Source organism: Gossypium arboreum, chromosome 11 (genome assembly GCF_025698485.1).
Source record: "Gossypium arboreum isolate Shixiya-1 chromosome 11, ASM2569848v2, whole genome shotgun sequence".
NCBI lineage: Eukaryota > Viridiplantae > Streptophyta > Magnoliopsida > Malvales > Malvaceae > Gossypium > Gossypium arboreum.
Window position 1 is genome coordinate 1934214 of NC_069080.1, and position 22479 is coordinate 1956692.

At 30.9% G+C, this 22479-nt stretch overlaps 4 protein-coding genes across 5 annotated transcripts; 3 read left to right on the plus strand and 1 right to left on the minus strand.

The window, feature by feature from the left end:
* Nucleotides 1–4992: 4992 nt before the first annotated feature.
* On the minus strand, nt 4993–6612 carry LOC108456390 (LIM domain-containing protein PLIM2b-like). Its single transcript, XM_017754982.2, has 5 exons — nt 6351–6612; nt 5910–6000; nt 5767–5783; nt 5588–5677; nt 4993–5506 (listed from the first exon to the last, which is right to left on the minus strand). The coding sequence occupies exons 1-5, from the start codon at nt 6483–6485 to the stop codon at nt 5231–5233; spliced, it is 609 nt and encodes a 202-aa protein (XP_017610471.1). The 5' UTR covers nt 6486–6612; the 3' UTR covers nt 4993–5230.
* A 2346-nt stretch (nt 6613–8958) lies between these two features.
* On the plus strand, nt 8959–12081 carry LOC108454055 (glutathione S-transferase T1). The gene is made up of 7 exons (XM_017752362.2): nt 8959–9338; nt 9440–9513; nt 9762–9822; nt 9898–9951; nt 11047–11126; nt 11396–11601; nt 11714–12081. The coding sequence occupies exons 1-7, from the start codon at nt 9274–9276 to the stop codon at nt 11858–11860; spliced, it is 687 nt and encodes a 228-aa protein (XP_017607851.1). The 5' UTR covers nt 8959–9273; the 3' UTR covers nt 11861–12081.
* Nucleotides 12082–12246: 165 nt separating this feature from the next.
* LOC108454054 (glutathione S-transferase T1-like) lies at nt 12247–14520 on the plus strand. 2 transcript variants are annotated; one of them, XM_017752361.2, is made up of 7 exons: nt 12247–12451; nt 12548–12621; nt 12711–12771; nt 12867–12920; nt 13201–13280; nt 13665–13870; nt 14104–14520. In XM_017752361.2, exons 1-7 carry the CDS (start codon nt 12387–12389, stop codon nt 14317–14319), a joined length of 756 nt encoding a protein of 251 aa, XP_017607850.1. In that variant the 5' UTR covers nt 12247–12386; the 3' UTR covers nt 14320–14520. The 2 variants fall into 2 exon arrangements, with proteins under 2 accessions (XP_017607850.1, XP_052877782.1); XM_053021822.1 differs by lacking the exon at nt 12548–12621 and having other exon boundaries at nt 12271–12451.
* A 1445-nt stretch (nt 14521–15965) lies between these two features.
* Nucleotides 15966–20628, plus strand: LOC108454225 (uncharacterized). The gene is made up of 8 exons (XM_017752610.2): nt 15966–16480; nt 17360–17422; nt 17520–18281; nt 18436–18567; nt 18657–18740; nt 19018–19077; nt 19183–19269; nt 20134–20628. Exons 1-8 carry the CDS (start codon nt 16004–16006, stop codon nt 20320–20322), a joined length of 1854 nt encoding a protein of 617 aa, XP_017608099.2. The 5' UTR covers nt 15966–16003; the 3' UTR covers nt 20323–20628.
* Nucleotides 20629–22479: the final 1851 nt, after the last annotated feature.

Consider the following 22479-nt stretch of genomic DNA (forward strand, 5'->3'; position numbering starts at 1 on the left):
AAAAATATACCATTTAATTTTTGGTCCAGTACAACATAAAGAAACTCAATTGATAAATGAAAGCAAAGAAGAGAACTCGGCATGAAGTTTGATTCTTATTTGCAAAACAAATATATGTAGTAGATGAGTATGAAAGAAATATATTCTTTTTATCTCAAATTGTATCTGTTATACATATACATTACTGCAAAAGAAAGGGGGGGGGGAAACATGAGAACTGTTCTGCACTATGATGAAGGATGAAAAAATTTGTATAACTTAATTATACATATTCAAGATCTGCAAAAGAGAGAGAGATTAATCAGTTGTGGAGGGGGTCTGGTCCAACTGGAACTGTTCGATATGAAACTTCATAAATTGGTTGACCCTTTTCTGCAACAGATGGCTGTGGGAAATGCTGCTCCGCCGCGGCCATGGGTGTCGGTTCTTGAGGTTTTAGAGTTTTAAGGGTGTAGCGGCGGCAACTTGAGAGGTTGATGTTGGAAAGGATGATGGTGAAGAAGATGAATAAGAATTTGGGACTAGAAATGATGATCATGATTTTTGATGATGAAACGAAGAAAACGCAAAGATGGTTAATGGAAATTGGGTTTTAAAGAAAAGAGGTGTTGTTAATAGGAGTAAACCAGTGGTGAAATCTAAGTCAAATACATGTTACTATTAATTATGTTGTAATGGCGGAAATACCCAATCAAACGTGGCTGAATTTTGCCCATCATCATCTTTATTAATTATACTCCCAGCCAAAACCATAGTGATATTCTAGATGTTGTAAAATTCACTAGGTTTCACTTTAATTGGTAATTTAAAAATAAAAAAATTTATAAAAATTTAATAGGAGTAGAAAAATTCTTAAAAGAATTCATAAACTCAACTCAATTATTAATTACTCTTATTTTTAATTTTTTTATCAGACCCAAATGTATACTACCAATCAAATTATTAGTTATTTGTTTAATGAATCGAAAAAATCGATCTAATTCTAATATTATTATTGTAAGCGTTTGCAATAAGTTTTAAAATTTCATACTCAGAACGAGGATTGAACCATCGACCACTGGTTAAGGATGAGAGACTATTTTTTAGATTAATTATTATGATATAACTAGGGCACGTTGACAACCAAAGATTTCAAATTCATGGTGTAAAGTTTGAAATTATACGACAACAATATAATTTAATTTTGAAATCAATGTGGATAAGCTTAAATCCTAAATGTCGAGTTATTAATAGAAATTTAAAACAATGGATGACCTAATCTTAATTTTAACAAAAAAATAGGTTGAAGTTGACACTTGTGAGCGTCCACCCTTCCTTCGCTACTAAATTTAACATATATGTGTAAATGAATGGTTTCCTAAATTCCATCGTAAACCGTGCATAGTTAAGTGTCTTCAAATTATAATTTTTAATCATATCGTAATGGTTATTAACTCGTTAAGATCCGAGCAATTAGTACATGTTTATAGGGATGTGCAGCATCATTGTATGGCTTGGCTTCACAACATTATTTGTATAGGCATGCCCGATGAGATAATCATTCCTCGATTATGGGACATCTATTCTCATCACGCAAGGCAAATTGAAAGAATTACTTGCGCTTTAACATTCTTATCTTCTCTAATTGAACGTTGGAGATCAGAGACTTATATGTTTCGTTTTTGTTACAGAAAGTGACAATAACATTATAATATGTTGCACTGCTGATGAAGTTATCAGTGGACAAATGTATTGTAAGGGGAAGCTATAAATTTAATCTACAAGAGATTTTTGTTCGAGTGTTGGGAACAAGTACTAACCTTCCCTCGAATTTCAAATTAGATCAGTGGGTGAAGCTTAACTAGTTGAAGAGGCACTGTGAGAATCTCTCACAAAATCCAACATCCGCTGAATTCAATTGCCACGCTCGAGTGCACATTTTTCATTTATTTAGAAATGTGTTGATGTCAAAAAAGTCTTATAATTCAATGAATAGATGCCTTGTGATTTTACAATCTTATGGGTAATAAACACTTCCGTTCATTGCCCCTATACCCTCTAAGTCTCTCAATTTTCCGTTGGTTTGAAGGTAAAAATAGAACACTCAACTATAAAATCAATTTCTATAGTTTGAATGATCCGAATATCGTGACCATAAACAACAATAGATACACAACGTTTTTTATCTCAAACTGTATCTGGTATACATATACATGACTTCCAAAGAAAGAAAAAATAAATAAATAAATAAGAATTGCTCTGCGCTAAGATTGAGGAAATTTTTTTGTATAACTTAATTATACATATTCAAGATCTGCAAAAATAAATAAATAAAAATATAAAATATAATCAGTTGTGGAGGGGGTTTGGTCCGCCCGGAACTGTTCGATATGAAACTTCATAAATCGGTCGACTACTCTTTTCTGCAACAGATGGCTGTGTAGACTTAACTGCTGGGAAATGGAACCATGTTGTTGAGAGCTCCGCCGCCATGGTGGTTGGTTCTTCAGGGTTTATAGTTTTAAGGGTGTAGCGACGGCAACTTGAGAGGTTGACGGTGGAAAAAATAATGGTGAAGAAGATGAATAAGAATTTGGGGTTACAAATGATGATCATGATGATGATGATCAGATGATGGAAATGAGAAGATGGTTTATGGAAATTGGGTTTTAAAGAAAAAGAGAGTTCAAGTGTATTTAATGGGAGATCATGGTGAAATAATTTTCACTAGTAAGAGAAAGAGAGGACAGGGTAAATCGGTCCTTTTGGATCTGGTGGAGTGTTAACTTGAAAAACCGTTTCTAAGAAGCTGTTGCAAGCGTTGACTTTACACTCGTTCGGATCGATGTTAATGCCAATTTGTTTTTTTTAAATATATATAAATTTTATTTCAAGGCTCAATATTAATTAATTATTATTGATGGTTCTTTTTTCTTGAGGTGAATGAATTCATTGACATGTGCCCGAAGCTGTCCAAGACAAATGGCAGGCAGCATTACCGTTCCGTTTTCTTCGTAACATGCAATGTAATTGCTTCCAAGGAATTCATACGTGTGATGTGATACTAATCATAGTTATTCCATATACGACCATTTAAACCTTACTAAATTCAAATATCCACGTTTTCTTGATAGGTGATCTTTGATCACACATGATCTCATTTCATAAGGTATTTTTTTTGATAAATTTATCATCTATTTAAATAATTTTAATTATTTATGTTTTTATCAAAGTCGAAAAATAAAATTTAGATCAAGAATAATATCAAATCCATTAAGAAAATTATCAACTTTCAATAAATAACACTTTAAAATTTTCTTAAAAGAGTTAACTTATTGTGAACAATAATCATATCGAATATATATTCATATACACTATATTTCATCAAATAAGAATAACGTGGATGAAACTAATATGTAGGTCCAAAATTCATAGGCCATAATCTGATGGATCCGAATCGAATTTAAGTATGAAGTTTAGGATTTATGCTGTTTTTTCATGTTTATGATGGTTGTGGAAAAAACATTGAGCTGCCTAAGTTGAAATGTGTTGTAAAAAACATCATTACATATTGTGAAATTATGTCTTGGTTTCTGGTCTGTCTGAACACAAAGTCGTCACTACATTTTTATGTTTTGTTTTCAATTATTACCTTCGATTAAATATTTTTTGTAGTCTGAAAGCATACAAAAATGTTGGGAGGTAGATATTGGAAGTCAATGCTTGGATTATTTTATATTGGTTTTGAAGATTAGGAAAAGATTGGCTTATTCGTCTACTGCTAAAACGTGTTATTGATTTAAGTCTAGATATGTGTAGGTATCCAATATAAAAATCGTCTCCACTTTTTTGTACGGTTAAGGCCACTAATATCTTCATATGCAATCCCAAAAATTCTTTAAAGGGTCACTAAATTATTATTAATTTTATATTTTAGTTATTTAATTTTAAAAATTTATAAAATAATTATTAAATTATTGGAAAGTTTTTATTTAAGTTACTGGGATGTTAAATTTTTTTTTCTTAAAAAGTCTGGCCATTGAACTCCAAATAACAATTCGAAAATTAGTACGGTGGATCAATACCCATTGATTAGTAGAAGAACGTACCTAAGATCCAGAGTGATTTGATGATCAATATCAGAGATCGAAAAAAAAAGTTGTTTCATGAAAACAAATGAACAACGGAAGAAAAAGGAAAGAAAATCTTTTGTTTGGTGTAGGCGGTACGAACAAAAAAGGTCATACATCAATGATTTTAACAGTTTGATGACTTAAATAAAAACTTTTAAATAGTTTAATAACTGTTCTGTAACTTTTTTTAAGTTAAGTAACTAAAACATGAAGTTACTAATATTAGTGACCTTGAATGCAATTTACCCTTCTTTAAATATATAAAAAATTAAAAATATTTTTATATTAAACATATATCAATATCCGAGATGTGATTCGTATTAATCGGTCAAAAACTCAAAAAAAGGCAATAATTTGAGAGGAAATTTTAAAACCGTATACGTCAACTATATGGAGTTAATGGTCAAAGCATGCTCGACGGTTGAATATTTTTCGACAACCCATATTTGTTTATTTAATTATTATGTTTAAATAATTATTATAGACATCTGTCGCCAGTTTGCTTTGAAATAAGTTAGTAACCATTTCTTATGTATAAATGAGAGAAATTTTAAGTATAAAGTTAAATTTAACCATAATTTTTATCAATTTATTTTTATTTTAATTAAATTTAGTTTTAAGTTTTTAAAAGTCAAATTTCATTATTAATCTTTTGATAAAAGTTGAATTGATTTTTTAGTAAAAATATTAACTAAAATGTTAAAATTTAAAACATAATAACCAGCGTGACAATCTATGTATATTTCATACTTTTTTATATGAAATTTAATAATTTTTTAAAATTTTAAATTTTTACAATTTAACTCTTTTAAAAATTAATAACTAAATTAACTAAAAATACCAAATTAAAAATACTCTGACGATTGTTCAACTGGGGCAATTTAAATAAAAGGTGACATTTTAATTCCCTTTGATAAAAATTTTCACATAATTTAAAACAACAATTAATTTTTAATAAAATATCAAACAACACCTTTAGACCCCACATTGAACATCTTCATGGGACTAAATCAAGACACATGCATATATCTATATATAAATATCAAACACCAAAAATATACTGAGATTTTAAACCACAAATATTGTCCCATGAAGGTTCAAATCAAAGTATATCTCCTTCATTGATCAGGTTGAGCTTCCGTTCCGGTTTTGTTATCTTCCAATTTCGGTTCCGAATCGGATTCAGCATCGAATTTCCCGCCCGAGGGGCTTCTCTTCATCGAAGATGTCTTAGTTAGATGACTGTAACTGCCTTTTTCCTTAAACAATTGAGCGAAATGGTGCTTGCAATACAGGAAACCGTCCAATGCAGCATATGACGATGTTGTAAGAAAACAACCTCCATGTGCACACCTAAAGCAGTTTTTATGGTATATTTCACCTTCCACAGTCACCTGTAATTTACAGGTTGGATGGTATATTCTCGTACTTATGTTTGAAAATATGTCCTAAAAAATTGAAAATGAAAACAATACCTTTTCTAAAGGATAACAAGTTTTCTTACAGACTCCACATTTGTCTTGTGTGCCAGAGAAAAGGGATGCAACTTTGCTTGGTGCCCTTTGCTGCATAATTAAAAAAAATAATATGAATGTATGAAATTTATATATCAAAAATATATATATAATGTTTTTAAGGCATGGTTGGAGTTTACCAGTCCATTTGGCTTGTCTGAAAATCCATTAAAACAAACCATTGTTAGCCAAAATGAAAATAAAAATGAACCAAAGTATAAGTTAGTTTAGTTCGAAAAGCTTAATCTCAAAAATATATATATATATATATATAAGATGTCACCTTTGGAAGTGTAACTCCCGGTTCCCCTAAAGAATTGCTCAAAGTGAGGCTTGCAATAAAGGTTTCCTTCCCTTTGACAATGGCTGCCCATCTAGGATAAAATGAAAAACAAAATATAAAAAATAAATTAAAGCAATGCACAAGATAACAAGTAAAGTGAACTTGGAATTATCTAACATCTATGAAAATAGTAGTATTATCAAACAATGTTTTTTAAATTAAATTGGTGATCAAATCGATTAGGTCATCAATTCGTCGATCTGACCAGTTCAATTAAAAAATATTAATTTAATCACAAATTCAATTTATTTTTTAATTAATTCAACCGGTCTAATCTAATTTAAACATTTTCAGTTTTTTAGCGGAGCAAAATTTTCATCGTAGATTTTACAATATTATGATTTTAAAAAAAAAATATTATGGTAAACACGGAAAAGGTACCACAAGAAGGCCTTTGCAATGGCTGCATCTAAAACAAGTCTTATGATAAGGTACACCATCAACAGATACCATTTCAATGAAATGAACAGTCTTATCACAAGACCTGCATTTCTCTGTCGTCCCACTGAATGCCATTTTCTTGTAATGAAAAAAAAAGGCACAAATGGCAATAAGAAAACAAGGAAAAAAAAAAGAAACGAAAATGGAGGTTTAATTCAATGGAAGACAACAAGAGTGAGTTTCTAATGTCTGTCTCAAAGCATTGATATAGAAAAACCATCCAATTCAAGAATTTACTTTAATTAGCAAATGTTAAAAACAGACAGAGTTCATAAGTTAAAAATTATGTGAATTGGCGCTTGCTAAGGATACGTAATTAAAGCTCCATCCTTAGGTAACACACTTAGAATAGGAGAGATTCATGTTTTTATGGTAGATTCAAAGTTTTGTTGACCAAGTTTTCCAGAGTGATGAGTAACAATTTTTCCTATATTTTTGAAACAATCATATATTAATCACAATTTATTTTTTTTTAGACATTTGGAATAAGTTTTAATCGGTCCAAATTGAATTAGGTTTAAACAATAAATTAGATGAGAACACTTGTAATTAGAGTTGTTCATGATTGGGCTGGACCCTAACTAAATTTCAGGCTTAATTGTTAAGTTCAAGCCCGCTTGAAAAACGAGTCTAAATTTTTACCTTAGCTCGATTTGGATAAAAATGTTAAAACTAGAACCTAGTCCATATTATTTTTTTAAAATATTAAAATATACGTTTCCCAAAAATTTAAAAATAAATAAAAAATAGTCTTTATACTTAAATAACAATAAGATAAATGCAACTTAATAAGCAAATATCTCTAAAATAATAGCAAAATTAACGATAAAACAAGTGTTATACAATATTCAAACGTAACAATAAAATAGTGAAATGATAACAAAACAAAGGAAAAAAATGAGAAAAAAGTAACAAAACATGAAAAAATAGTAAGGTCTTTTCTATTGAAAATTCGGGTTGGGGAGGACCAAAAAATCTCACCCGAAGCTTGGCCCGTTTAGATTTTTGGTCAAGCCCATTTTTCGAACTTATACTTTTACAAAAATCCTCTAATTTTTCAAGCGAACCTTCAAACCATACCACCCATGTACAACCTTATCTATAATTATAAAAAGAAAACATATATTTCATCCGTATACACATGTCAAAACATAACTATTTCTTTAAAAATTTGAGTGTCCTATTTTTTATATAATTTTACACTTCAATAATTAAAAATTAAGTTATTTTATTTTTATTTAAAAATTTTGGTCCATTCATTAATATAATAAGTATTCTTTTATCAAAGTTTTTCTACTTAAAGTTTGAAAAATATTAATACATCAAAATACTAATAGTATTAATGATTTTTACCTTTTAAATTGCAAAATTAAAATTCAAATTGTGTAAAAGTAATAATGAGAGGTGTTCATGAGTCTGGTCGGGTTAGATCAAGTTCGGTCTAGACTCAACCAAAATCTTAGGTAAGGGCCCAGCTCGAAAAATTTGTTTAAAATTTGACCCAAGCCCCGCATATCTGTATTAATTTTATATAATTTTTAAATATATAATAGATTAAAAATACCAAAACATTAAAATAAATGTTTCTCAACAAATACTTGAAAATAAATTAATATATATGTATATTTAAATAACACTAAGATAAGTGTAACTTAACAATTAAATGTCTCTAAAATAGTAATAAAATTAGCAATAAAACAATAATTATATAATATCTAAATAATAACAATAAAATAATAGCAACATAATAGTAAAATAGTTGTAAAATAATACGAAAATAACAAGAAAATAGCAGCAAAACAGAAAAAATAGTAAGAAAACAATAATTTTTTTTTAATTTGAATCAAACTAGATTAGAGCCAAAAAAATCTTACTCGAAAGCTTGACCCACTTCTTAAATAGGTCTAATCTTTCACCCAAATCTATTTTTAAATTTATATTTTTATTTAAATTCTCGCCCTTTTTAAGCAAATCTTGTCTAACTATAAACAAACGTAGTAACAACATGTTTTGAGACAAAGGCTTCGTGAATAACCCTTACCGAAGTGATGTAGTTCGAATATTACAATGTCGTATTTATATTATATAATATCCTATTTGATACTTTAATTATTTTCTATTATTGATAAGATAGCCGACTTATTTTTATCCAAATTCATCAAATCTAAGCATCCTTAAAAGCTTTTTTTCTTTTTATTGTTTACGTATTTTATTTATTTATTTAGGTAAAAATATTATAAAGGTCTCTGCATAAAGAATTAAATTATATTGTATTCTTTTTATTTAGAAAATAAATAAATTAATCTTTAAATTTTAAATTAAAGAGTAAATTTATTTTTTGTTAAAAAATTATCTATTATTAGTATTAAAATTGGTCTTTATGCATTAACATAATCATATATGACATATCGTGTGTTTTTGTTCGATTATTCTATCAATCAAGTCAACTTATAATAATAAAAATAAATAATTTTTTATAAAAATAACGCTTTAATATAATGTATAAAGATTAATTGAAAAAAGAGACATTAGTGTAACTGTAAGGCCATGAAGATACTTTTAACTTTCATTTATTAATAATACTCCCACTAGCTTTCATTCTGTAGCTGATGCTTTGTGTCTTCTTGACACTTTCCAGTTTCCACTGAACAAAGTAAAAAAATTGAGAAGAAATTAAAACAAACATATATATTTTTCATCAATTAGACCAAATGTATTCTCTCTGATCCTCTGGCAATGAGAAAAAGAACAAATCCACGTGTATGCTATCCGCCATTTTCAACGTGCAGATGAAGAAATTATATAAACAAACAAAGGGAAAAGCAAAGCAAAGACGTAAGATTAAGGGAAAATACAGAAAACGATGAAGCTTAAGGTATACGCAGATCGCTTGTCTCAGCCTGTTCGAGCTGTAATCATCTTCTGCGAGTAATTTTTTCCTCGCCTTTTCTTGAGCTATTATCTGGTTTTTCTTCTCTCTTTTTTTTTTTGAAATTTTCTTTAATCTCCTTTTTTTTTTGGTAAATTAGGGTAAATGGAATAGAATATGAGGAAATCAAAGTAGATCTCGCAAATCGTGAACATCTAACTCCTGAATTCTCAGGTATTATTCTTCCCCTTCTAATTTCACTATTCGAATTCTACTACAATTTGTTATTTGCTATTCACAGGTGTTTCATATTTTAATTAATTGTTATTAGTTGATTACTTTTGAAATTAACAAAGATTAAATAATTTTAAATTTTTTTAGAGGGACCAATTTGCTCAATATTGAAATTGAGATGGACTGGAGAGCTATTTTTACCTTATTTATTTTACTAGATTTATAAATTTCGAATTATTTTGTTGTAGAAATAAATCCCATGCAACAGCTGCCGGCCATTGTTCATGGAACATTTAAGCTGTTTGAAAGGTAATCAAAGTGTTTGTTTTTTTACTCTTAGTTCAATGATTCGATATATTTATTGATTAAATTTATTTGTTGCAGCCATGCTATTCTTATCTATCTTGCTTCTTCATTTCCTGGAGTTGCTGATCATTGGTAGGTGCAATTTTCTTTTTTTTTTTTGGCAGATTATTTGTTATTTTTTTCACCAAAAAAAATAATTATTGAACAATATTATAAACCATTAGATATTGTCCGAGTGGGTGAAAATAAAACCATGATTAATTTTTTTTTAAATAGATTAGTTTCACTAACATTTTTGAAAGAAGTATAACCATATAAACAGGGTGAAGCCAGAATTTTTTGTTGGAAGGACTAGATTTGATTCATAAATTTTTGGGAGAGCTAAAAATGTAATTCCGTCACTAAAATTTAAAAATTTTTCAAGAGATTAAATTATAACCTTTACACTTTTAGAGAGGTTATAATTAAAATTTAAATTTTAGTGAGGCCAAAATACAACTTTGATAGTATGTCGATGGCTCAATGTTCTTGGAAAGATTAACTAACTTATCTGCCAATGCCTTACTGAAATTTTTAGGCAGTTCAATCACGGGATTATTGATATAATTGGACACATTTCCCATTTTGTTTGGATATAATAGAGGTGCTCATGGACGGGATGAGATTAGAGTCGGGTCAGGTTTAAGTATAATATTAATTTATTTTATTCTTATCCAAGTTTGATCTGACCTAAAATATGGGTTTAAAATTTTATCCGAATCCATCTATACTTGTAAAAGATTAACTAAACCCATTTTAAACTCGCTTATATTATTTTTAAAATGTAAAATATATATATTATATTATATTATTTCAATTTTTAGAATTTTATACATTTTTTTATTGAAAATTTTTTATAGTCATCTTAACATTATTTTAATGTTTACATTAGAGTAGTATTATATATTTAGTATAAATATTTTTTAATTTATTTTAAATTACATAATATAAAATATTAAAAACTTAAAATGGGTAAAGCTTAATCGTTAAATATTCAAACCCAAGCCTGACACATATTTTAAACGAGGTTAATTTCTTATCCAAATTTATTTGTTGGGCCTATTATTTTTATCTAAATCCTCTTAAAATTAAGGCAAATCTTCAAACCTGTACAGATAGTCCGATCCATAAACAGTTGTAAGATATACCACACCAATTATAACTGAGTTTTTGTTACTTCGTTTCGAGGTATCCGGCTGATGTTTACAAGAGAAGCAAGATACACTCGGTGTTGGATTGGCATCACTCCAACTTACGTCGTGGTCCAAGTATGTAATTAACGCCGAAATGGATCGAACACTTTTTAAGTTTTCTGTGCTTGTTCATAGTGATTGGTGCACTGATGTTGTAGGATAATGTTTGCTTCGTATCTTATGACATGTTGTTTCCCTTCGTGGACCAATCACCGATGCTATATGCGTGTGCTTGTCTCTGAACATGAATCCTTTTCAGTTTATCTATGTCGATATGTTACCTTCTATCTAGATATGCTTGTGTTGTGGTTCCTTTTGAAACTCGATGCTTCTATTTGTTTCAGTCACAATTGTTCAGAATTCTATTCTAGCGCCTGTGTTTCGCCGTCCATTGAATCCAGAAGCAGTTGCTGAAGGCGAGAAAATTCTGTCCGCAGCTCTGTCGAAGATCGAATCTTTTTGGCTCGACGATAATAGGCCTTTTTTGCTCGGTGAGAACCAACCATCAATAGCCGATCTTAGCCTCGTTTGTGACATAATGCAAGTTAAGGTATGTTTTTTATGAATCAATCTTTTTCGTCATCTCCGCCGTGCCCCCATATGCTTAATGTTTCGTGCTTTTAAAATTAAATCACGCATCGATAACAATTTCTTCGATGTAGCTTGTGGGTGAGACGGATTGGAACAGATTATTGGGTCCTTACAAGAAAGTTCAGCAATGGATCGAGAACACAAGAAATGCTACAAATCCTCACTTTGATGAACTGCATAAGGTCCTGAAGGAACTCAAAGAAAAACTGCAAAATTAGCAATTAAAAGGGTTTAGCAAATAATGAAGGTGGTGGAGTCTTTGCGTTCAAGAATCTGAGAAATGAAGAACTGCATTACTATAGTATGTATAATTAGAACGTGTGGTATGTTTTCAGTCACTAAGAACAGGGGCTTATGTTTATATAAACAGATGCTGTGGTATTGTAATGGATGATGAGTAAATATTGGCTTATATAAGAGTTTCACTCTGTTTTACTTATTGTTTCGTTGTACTGCAAGTCCTCTGGTTATCTATTTTACTCCAATTTCGAGATGAGGAAAATGGATATATGTAATTTTTAATTATTTATATATAATAGTTTAGTAATTTTGTGGTTTACCCAGAAGGAATCACACGTGTATGCTACCTGCCCAAGTCAATTCGCGGTTGAAGAAATGAGATAAAGGAAGCAAGGTCAACAAAACAAAGGTGTTTGAACAAAATAAATAAATAATGGCTGGGGATAAATTAAGGGAAAAATACCGAAAACAGAGACGGAAATAGAAAGATCAAAAGGGATAAACATGAAGCTCAAACTATATGCAGATCGCATGTCTCAGCCTGTTCGAGCTGTCATCATCTTCTGCAAGTAATTTTTTTCCCATCTTCTGATGAACTATTATCTGGGTTTTCTTCTGCTTTGAAAATTTTCTTCATGTTTCATGTTCTTTCTTTGTTAAATTAGGAAAAATGGTATAGACTTTGAGGAGATTAGAGTTGATATCGCTAAGCGTCAAAATTTAACTCCTGAATACGCGGGTATTCAAATTATGCACCGATTTGTTATTAACTATTTGATTTGTTTTTTCTTTTTTGAAATTTATAAATTAAGAATTATTTTGTTGCAGAAATTAATCCCATGAAGCAGCTGCCCGCCATTGTTGATGGAAGATTTAAGCTGTTTGAGAGGTAAATAAAGACCCCTTTTTTCCCCTTAGTTCATACGTTCCATATTAAATATATATATATATTCATTACTATTAGTTTTTTTGTTGTTGTTGCAGCCATGCCATTCTTGTCTATCTTGCTTCTTCATTTCCTGGAGTTGCAGATCATTGGTGAGTGCAATTACTTTTTTCTTTGTAGGATTACTTGTTAGTTATTACATGGTGGATGGTTGGACAACTTCAACAGTATGTTAATGTCTTGGTGTTCTATGATGTTACTATCGGAAGGATTAACCAATTTATGTGCCGATGTTTGTTTGCTCTAGGCTACTGTCTTACCAAGACTTATGCGGTTCAATCATGGGATTATCAATATAAATTTGGTGCATTTCATGTTCAGTTCAGATATGCCACTCTTATTATAACGAGTGTCCGTTTTCCTTGTTTCAAGGTACCCGGCTGATGTTTTCAAGAGAAGTAAGATACACTCGGTATTGGATTGGCATCACTCCAACTTACGTCGTGGTCCAAGTATGTAATTAACGCCGAAATGGATCGAACTCTTTTTGAGTTTTCTTGCTTGTTCATAGTGATTGGTGCACTGATGTTGCAGGATAATGTTTGCTTCGTATCTTATGACATTTTTTTCCCTTCGTGGACCAATCACCGATGCTATATGCGTGTACTTGTCTCCAAACATGAATCCTTTTTATGACTTATTGTTTTATGTCATGTTATTTCCCTTGGTGGACCGATCCTATATATGTGCTTGTCTCTAAACACGAATCCTTTTTGGTTTATCTATGCCGCTATGTTACCTTCTATCTACATATAGTTGTGTTGTGGTTATGTGTATCAATGCTCCCTTTCGATTGGTGAGGTATGGCTTTTGAACTCTATGCTTCTGTTTTCCAGCCACAATTGTTCGGAATACTGTCCTAGCACCTGTGCTTGGCCGTCCATTGAATCCAGAAGCAGCTGCTGAAGGTGAGAAATTTCTGTCTGCATCTCTGTCGAAGATAGAGTCCGTTTGGCTCAAGGGTAATGGCCGTTTTTTGCTTGGTGGGAACCAACCATCTATAGCCGATCTTAGCCTCGTTTGTGACATAATGCAACTCGAGGTATATTTGTCCACATTTCATTTCTTTCTGACTGTCATTAGCATTACTTCTCTGGTGGAACGTAATATTCTATTACAGTTCACCCGTGCCCCCATAGATTTATCTGCGTTTCTTCTCAAAACATACTCGTATTTATGTTTTCGTTTTCCTTCTTGGCTTGCACATGCATGAGTGCTTAGAAAATGAAATTATCTGAAGAGACATTAAGATTGATAACAATTTCTTCGACATAGCTTTTGGGTGAGACGGAACGAAACAGGTTATTGGGTCCTTACAAGGAAGTTCAGCAGTGGATCGAAAACACAAGAAATGCTACAAATCCTCACTTCGATGAAGTGCATAAGATCCTAATGAAAGCCAAAGAAAAACTGCAAAATCCGCGGATGAAGGGAGCGACTAACGAAGGTGGCGGATCTGACATGAAAAGAACTTTGCATTCAAGAATTTGACAAATGAAAAACTGCATTACCAGTATGTATCATTAGAACATGTGGCGTTTTAATCTTTGCTCTTCTTTCTTTTGAAAAACAATAGATGCTATAGTAATGGATGATGAAGTATTATTCTTATTTTACCTGTTTTTTTGTACTCCGAGCCCTGTGAGTGTAGGATAAGAATATTTATAATCACATCTTACGTATTGGTACAAATAGATGGTACTGTGATGGATCATAAGCAATGATTGGCTCATAACTAATAATTAAACATGTTTTACCTATTGTTTCTTTATACTCTTAAGTCCTGTAATTTGCTATTTTACTCATATTTAGATATATGAATATGTGTCTGATTGGATATGTTTAATTTTTTAATGGTTTTTTTTCATATATTTTGAGAATCATATTGTTAATAACTTATTTTGGGATAAACTAAGATGAAAATGAAATATGAAAAAAGAAATACATACAATTTAAGGATTCAGCAAGGGTAATGTAATAAAGGAAAAAAAAAAAGCAATGTCTATTCCTTAGACTTGATCATGGATTGAATCGGGTTTGGATTAAGCTAATGTAAAATTTTAGATTCATTTTCTATGTTTGGGCTTGACTCGAAAAATAGGTATGAAATTTTATATAAGTCTGGCTCAAATAAAAAATTACTGAACCCGAGTCTAGGCATCTCCAATCATATTAAATTTTATATGAAAATAAAATTAAAAATATAATACAACAAATACACTAAAAATATTGAAAATAAATTTTCCCAACAAATTAAAAATACATTAAAATAAGTATTTATACTTTAATAACACTAAGATAGTTGTACTAGGGGTGAGTATTCGATTGAGTCGAGCCGAATCGAGTAAAAAATTTTCAAGTTAGTCAAGTTGACGAAACCTATTTTAGCACCTGAATTTAATTTGAATTCTTTTCCAATCAAATCGAATCGAGTCAAGAAATTTTGAGTCGAGTTAACAAATCCTATTATTTATACTTAATGTTGCGTTTACATAGACCAATTATTTAATTAGTAGATGAAGTAGAAGATTATTTATCTATATAAACAATATAATAGTTTTGTTTTTACCTTAATGGATAAATATTTATAAAAAGATGTAGTTTTGTTTTTAACTTAATAGTTTTAACTTTTAATTTTAGAAAAGATAGACATTTATTAAAACAATATAGTTTTGTCTTTTTATTCGGATTTTCAGATAACTCAAATTATGTAATTTGTATTTGAGTTAAACCATAAAACTAGATTTTTTAGTCAAGTTGATCCAAATAACTTGAATTATTTAATTCAAATTTTGAATTTTTTATCGAGTTTTTCGAATCGAATCGAAATTTGCACAACTCTAGTTAACAAATAAATACATCTAAAATAGTAACAAAATTAACAATTAATTAAAGATTATACAATATCTAAATAATAATAACAACATAATAATAATATAATGGTAAAATTGTATCAAAATAATAATAAAAAAATAATATTCAAGCCGGGTCAAACTCGAACTAAAAAAATTTACTCAAAACTATTGTTTAAACTTGAATCTTATTTTTTATCTAAACTTATTTTTCGAAATTATATTTTTATCTAACCTCTCGACTTTCGGACGAGCCTACAACAATGATGAGGTGTAATATTTCTTATGTGAGCCTCCAAAACATATAAATAGCAGCTACAGGTATGGGAGAAACTTTTTTTTCTTTCAATTTTATAGTAATTTTAATCTCATTTAAAAACCCCTTGAAAAACACCCGGAAAAAAAAAAAAAAAAAACAGCCTTTGTCCGAAATGGGAAACAGAAGGTTCGCTCAGGTATCCACTAGCGACGATGAGGACGAAGTTCCGATACGTACCCGACGGTCCCGTCCGGAAGATACCAAGCAAGAAAGGAAAAGGAAGAAAATGAAGCTACTAGAAGAGGATGATGAAGAGGAAGAAGAGAGGGCATTGAAGAAAACGAAGAAGAATAAGAAAAAGCGAGATGACGACACGGAGGAAGAAGAAGAAGAAGAACCAGAGGAAGAAGAGGAACCAGAGGAAGAAGGAGTTCAAGAGGATGCGAAGCCAATAGGGGAAGCTGTTAGGGTTTCTGGGAAAGGAAGAGGAAGGAGGAGTCATTATGAAGCTTTTGAGTTTGATGGCAATCGATATGATCTCGTGAGTTCTTTACTTGCATTTTGGATTTTTTAGGGTTTTTTGCTCTTTGTTAATCTGTTTCCGAGTGTTCGGATTCTGAATTTAGGGGTTTCTGATTGTTAGGGCTTGAGTTCTTTTTTGTTGTGCGGCACTGTTTGATAGGTTTTGCTGGAATTTAGGGTTTTTGAACTTTTTTGGCTTGAAAATTTTTACTTGTGTTTATGTGGATTTATTGTCTGGTTTTCTGGTTGTTCTATAAATGTCAGATCTGTTAGTTGATTTCAATCATTTTAATGGATTTATCAAGTGCTTTTTTTCCCCTTAAAATGAGTGGCTGAAGCTGCTTTTTCTGCGTCATTTTCTTTTATCTTAATTTTAAGTTATCTTCTATGAGAAATTAAGATTTTTTATTATTTTTAGTTGTAATTGGGGGAAAAAAGAGGCTTTTTTAGATGTTTCGATGTTTGTGAAGAGTGATAATACTTTCTTTAGCTTCTCAGGAATTGTGGTCAAAGAAAGCTGAAATGAGATACTGATTCCTGGTATAAATGAGTTCTACTACTAATTTTACGTTTATGTTTTTCAGTCACCCTTTTAAATAAGTATAGTTGTTATGTATTATGTTTATTTGTTGCTCTTTTGATCTGTAAATATGGCGCTCGTAATAGCAGCGGCAGAAAAGAGTGTCTTTGTGGATGCTGGTAGGCATTTGAAGTGAATGTTAAAAATGGTTATGCTTGTAGAACTGCTTTGTGAAAAGTTATTACTCCAGATTTAAGTGGGCCATTTTTGTGGCATTCTATTTTTATTTTGTTTGCAGCAGTAATTTGGGGTCTCTTTGTTAATTTATAACTTTTCACCTTTGTGTCATTATTTATGTTTTCTAGTGTTCCTCGACAGGAGGATCCAGTTCTTTTAGTTCCCGAAGATCAGGAGCAGAAGCCTTATGTGGCAATCATTAAGGTAATTGCATTGCCTGGTATCGCATTTTTAGTTTTGTTACCTTCGACTTACTTCTTAGTCGCTTATTCTCAAATAATGGAGCTTTTCTCAATGATAGGACATTAGTCAGACTAAGGATGGGAGCATTATGGTTACTGGCCAGTGGTTTTATCGCCCTGAAGAGGCTGAGAAAAAAGGTGGTGGAAGCTGGCAATCACGTGATACCAGAGAGCTGTTTTATAGTTTCCATAGGGATGAGGTTCCAGCTGAATCTGTGATGCACAAGTGTGTAGTGCACTTTGTTCCCATACATAAGCAACATCCAAACCGTAAACAGCATCCAGGTTTTATTGTGCAAAGAGTTTATGACACTGTAGAGCGGAAACTTTGGAAGCTAACTGATAAAGATTATGAGGATAGTAAACAGCATGAGATTGATCTACTTGTTCAGAAAACTTTATCACGTTTGGGAGATCTCCCTGACCTTGAGATTGATGCTGCTGCTGCAGTTGTTGATCAGGAAGAGCAATTGAAAGCGAAAAGAACACTCAGGAAAAAGAACATTTCACCTCTTGATGTTACGAGGAACGATGAAGGAACTACAAGGTCTGATCAACATATGAAAGCTGAAACTCCTGGAAGCTGTACAAGTAATACCACTGAATACTACACTATTTTGTCAAAAGCTAACGTGCTAACTGGAGTAACCCATCGTGATAAGTGGATGGAGAGGCTTCTCCAAGCAGTTCAATATATGTGTAGTTCTCCTGATAGCGTGCATAATGATGACAAAGTAAAAGGTGGTTCTGATAGCTTGGAACCTGAAAGAGGTGCTAAGAGTTCAGGAACTGCAAATGGATCACAAGAGAAGAGTTCAAATGTGTGCAGTGACTTTTTACCTATGTTTAGCTTTTATAGTAGGGATATCTTTCTTTTTTTTTCTTTCCCATGTGATGATAAGTAGAAATAGGTATTATTGAATGGTTATTGATCCAATGATTTGCATAATATTTGTTGCCCTTCTTGATTTGCAGGCTGGCAAGTCTTTTCAGTGGCCAGATGCTGCTGTTGCTGCTGTAACTGCACTCGAGAAGGCCTCACATGATGCTTTTTCACCTGACATGAAATATAACCAGAAGTTACGGCAACTTATGTTCAACCTGAAGGTCAAGAGCTTTCTGCTTATTAGCCTATATAGATATATATTCCCTTGTTTCACTTTAAGATGGTGTTGGTTCTTGTTTCTTTTTTATAGAACAATCCGTTGCTCGCTCGACGTCTACTAAATGGAGAGTTGGAGCCTTCAACAATACTTAACATGACACCTGCTGAGTTAAAGGTATAGTCTATGAGGGCCTTGAGTTCTCTTCTTTCGTGTCGGTTTAAGAGAGCGATAGCTACCTCATGTAGGTGGAAATGTGTTCAACTCTTGAACTTGGTTATCTTTGTGTCATTTTGGTTTCAATATCTCAATGGCTTAGAAAAATTTTAAGCTTACAATTCTTTGCAACTAATTTTAACTGCAAATATTGATCCCCCACTTCATTATATATATGTCCTTAGGATTTTTGTTTATTGCAAGTGGCATTGTTTTGTGATTAATGATTTCTATGTAGGAGGGTTTAACTGCTGAAGAGACAGCAAAAAAAGAGCCCGATGAATCAGAGCGCATGCAGGTCATTCTCTTAACCTAATTTTTGTTGAAGAATAAATCTGATTACAATTTTCTTTTTAACTTGGTTGACATATGCTCATTGATTGTTCGATTACTCTTTAAGCAGATGACTGATGCTCGGTGCTCAAGATGCAATGAATTTAAAGTCTGTCTAAGGGACATTATCCAAGCAGGACATGGAGATCGCTACCAGGTTATCTCATATTTTCTTCTCCATTTCCATCATCGAGAATAAGCTTGGATTATTAGGATGGTACTAAGTTGATTAAGCTAGTGTATGTCTAAAATATTGTGATTCACCCTAGTTAGACTAGTACAGGCACAAATGTCGAACTTGTTTATGTAGGAGAGACCAATAACTGCAACTGCAGAGAAAGATTTGTCTTTGTACAAAGATTTCAGACAATGACTAGAAGTTCACTAACCATGTTGAGCAAGAGAACAATATACTTTCACGTAGAAATTAGATTTTATAAGGGCATAATATTGACACAAGTACTTAGAAGATGGTAGGTAAAAGTAGTACCATGGAGGCCCCTAAACTAGGAGTCAGATTGCATTTTGCCCCTTTTACCTGAAAATAGGCAAATTAGTCCCTATATATTAGATCAAAGAGCTAACTGCTCCTTTTTGTTAAAACTTCCATCCATTTCTACTGTTAAAAACTAGCATTACCAGACAGTTACATGTGACAGCATGCCACATTCACCTCATGTTGATGTATAGAGCAGTTTTTAACAGTAAAAATGGATGGAATTTTTAACAGAAGGACTAGTTTGCTCTTTGATATAACGTACATGGACTAATTTGCTCAGTTTTTTAGTAGAGGGGGCAAAATGCAATCCAACTCCTAGTACAAGGACCAACATGGTACGTTTATTGAAGATGGTATTATAAATCTTTGTCTAAAATGGATAAACATGTATCATGCTCCTGCATATGTGAATGTCTGATTGTGTTTGATAGGCATATGTATATTTGTTGTTGGAATATACAGTCAGATATTCATTTTCATCTTTAACCATTAAACCTTAAAACTTCCCCTTTGTGTTTTCAGTTGGAATGTATTGCATGTGGAAATTCCTGGTATGCTTCTAGAGACGAGGCATCTTCACTTACAATAGAGCCATCATCAAGTTCTGCCAAGGGTGCTGGTTTGGGACAACCAGCCATGGCGAAGCCTGAAATTCCCGAGAAGAAGTCAGTTAGCCCCCGTGAATCAGAATCTACAAAAAATGCGGAGTAAGGAGCAACAGTGACCTTTGTACAGTTGAGTGTTTTCCTATCAGTTAGACATAGTCATATATGTATACATCTATATACATTAAGGTTAGGTTAGTACTGAGATTCCAGCAAAAATTATTGGTTTGTTCTCAAGCATAAGCCATGATTTAGCTAGTATTACTTTTAAATATCGGAATTTAGTTAAGTTAGTTCTTGAAGTCACATTACACCCCGAAATCTATTTACAAAAAAAGTCCTTTAGCAGTTCATTTGGATAGACTGATATTTTGCATTATGCTTTAAAATGAAATCCATTTTTACCTAGAAATGGATCATGGGAAGGCATTTTGCTTCTTCATACTATTTCTGGTTATCATTTAATTTCTAGTTTGAATAAGCTAATCCCATTTCTAAATTTTAGTTATTCTCATTATGTAGGGTCTTAAAGAGAATATGCCAGCATCGTCAATTTGAAATTATAAAATAATTTTAATAATAAATGTATAGTGATTTGGGTCTATTGTAAATCTCTAATATTTTCTTAAAAACTTTAAAATTTAAGTTCCAATTATTAAGTTTAAGGACTTTTTGAATAAAAAGATTTAAGTCTTAATATAGAATAATTACTTAATTTAGTCTCAATATAAGAATAATTACAAAGTTATAAGATTAACTTCAACTGAAAAAATTCAAACTCCTATGGGAATTTTTGTCAAGTCCTAATCTTGATTTAACCTAACAATAAATATAAACATTTAAATTATATCAATAAAATTAAATATCTAAATTAGGTTAAATTTAATTCATACGATTTTTAATTCTTTATTTTATTGGATTCAATCTCTATTTTCTTTTCGCATCAATTTTCTTTGGTTTTATAATGAGATACATGAATTTTGATTTAATGTATAATTGTATATATAAGCTTTAATTTGGTTTAATTATATACGTGAAACTCTTAATTACGATTCAAATGTATAATTGAAATTTTAATTTTGATTTAATCATACATATTTAAAGAAATAAATATATTAATTTATTTTTATATTGGATAAATATAATTTTTATGTGTCCAATATATAAACATAAAATGATATTATCGTTAATAATTTATAAAAATTAAAACAATCGAAATTTTATGTATAAAATTATACAATAATGTATACTAGAATGCTAATTGAACTTGTGGTCGTTGATTGAATTAATTCAATAGCAATTTAATGCTGAAAACTATCAAAATGCACTAATAAGTCAAATAAAATTTAGAATAAAGTTTGAAAAAAAGGAAGAAAATGTCATTTTCGAGATCCGAAGTATATAAAAAATGAAATCTAAAACGCGTGCAGTGGTTTTCATAATCAAGATATTGACTTATGGTACGACCATGCCTGCTTAAAGGAATTTTAATGTGTAAAAAACACATGTCCTCAGCCTCCTTCACCTAATCTATTATTTGTTATTTTTATTATTCTATAAACTCAATAATAACCACCAAGCGTGCATTCTCTTCTTTCCTTTCTCCTATATCATTTATTTGATTAATTTATTCAAGGTAACTAATTTTTTAATAAATTTTGTTTTGGTCATTCAGCTTTAAAATATTATAAAATGGTCACTGAATCATTCAAAAAAATTTATCTAATTAACTGAATTGTTCAAATAATTTTATTTAAGTCATTGGGTTGTTAAATTTTTATTTTTCGAAAGTCTGGCTATCGAGCTTCAAGTGATAATTCGATGATTGGTTTGGTGGATTAGTACCCATTGGTAATCAAGAAAACATACATTAAATCCAAGTTGATCTGACGACCAATATTCGAGATTAGAGAATAAAGTTGTTTAGATTTTGGTTCGCATATTCGTGACATTCAAGACTGTTTCATGAAAAAAAAAATCGTAGAAAGGGTCATATAACGTCAATTTTATCAACCTAGAGATTTAAAGGAAAATTTTTGAAAGTTTAGTGATCATTTTTTAATTTTTTTAAACTTAAATGACTAAAACATAAACTTACTAATAGTTAGTAGTAATCTTGAGTATAATTTACCCATCAATTTACCCCAAACGTATTACTTAAAAAATAAAATCAATAACGAAGAAACAAAACATTAATTAAACGTGTTTCCCTTCATGATTTTTTCTTTTTGAATGATTGTAGATTTGAAATTTTGAAAATGAT

What these genes read in the sequence shown, in the direction of transcription:
- LOC108456390 (XM_017754982.2), bottom strand. Translation starts at nt 6,485, where the DNA reads ATGGCATTCAGTGGGACGACAGAGAAATGCAGGTCTTGTGATAAGACT. An exon ending in ATTGCAAAGGCCTTCTTGTG is followed by an intron (nt 6,001 to 6,350) that starts GTACCTTTTCCG and finishes ATTTTATCCTAG; the next exon opens with ATGGGCAGCCATTGTCAAAG. An exon ending in CTTGTTATCCTTTAGAAAAG is followed by an intron (nt 5,507 to 5,587) that starts GTATTGTTTTCA and finishes TGTAAATTACAG; the next exon opens with GTGACTGTGGAAGGTGAAAT.
- LOC108454055 (XM_017752362.2), top strand. Translation starts at nt 9,274, where the DNA reads ATGAAGCTTAAGGTATACGCAGATCGCTTGTCTCAGCCTGTTCGAGCT. An exon ending in GCTGTAATCATCTTCTGCGA is followed by an intron (nt 9,339 to 9,439) that starts GTAATTTTTTCC and finishes TTGGTAAATTAG; the next exon opens with GGTAAATGGAATAGAATATG. An exon ending in ACATTTAAGCTGTTTGAAAG is followed by an intron (nt 9,823 to 9,897) that starts GTAATCAAAGTG and finishes TATTTGTTGCAG; the next exon opens with CCATGCTATTCTTATCTATC.
- LOC108454054 (XM_017752361.2), top strand. Translation starts at nt 12,387, where the DNA reads ATGAAGCTCAAACTATATGCAGATCGCATGTCTCAGCCTGTTCGAGCT. An exon ending in GCTGTCATCATCTTCTGCAA is followed by an intron (nt 12,452 to 12,547) that starts GTAATTTTTTTC and finishes TTGTTAAATTAG; the next exon opens with GAAAAATGGTATAGACTTTG. An exon ending in CAACTTACGTCGTGGTCCAA is followed by an intron (nt 13,281 to 13,664) that starts GTATGTAATTAA and finishes TCTGTTTTCCAG; the next exon opens with CCACAATTGTTCGGAATACT.
- LOC108454225 (XM_017752610.2), top strand. Translation starts at nt 16,004, where the DNA reads ATGGGAGAAACTTTTTTTTCTTTCAATTTTATAGTAATTTTAATCTCA. An exon ending in CACAAGAGAAGAGTTCAAAT is followed by an intron (nt 18,282 to 18,435) that starts GTGTGCAGTGAC and finishes CTTGATTTGCAG; the next exon opens with GCTGGCAAGTCTTTTCAGTG. An exon ending in TGACACCTGCTGAGTTAAAG is followed by an intron (nt 18,741 to 19,017) that starts GTATAGTCTATG and finishes ATTTCTATGTAG; the next exon opens with GAGGGTTTAACTGCTGAAGA.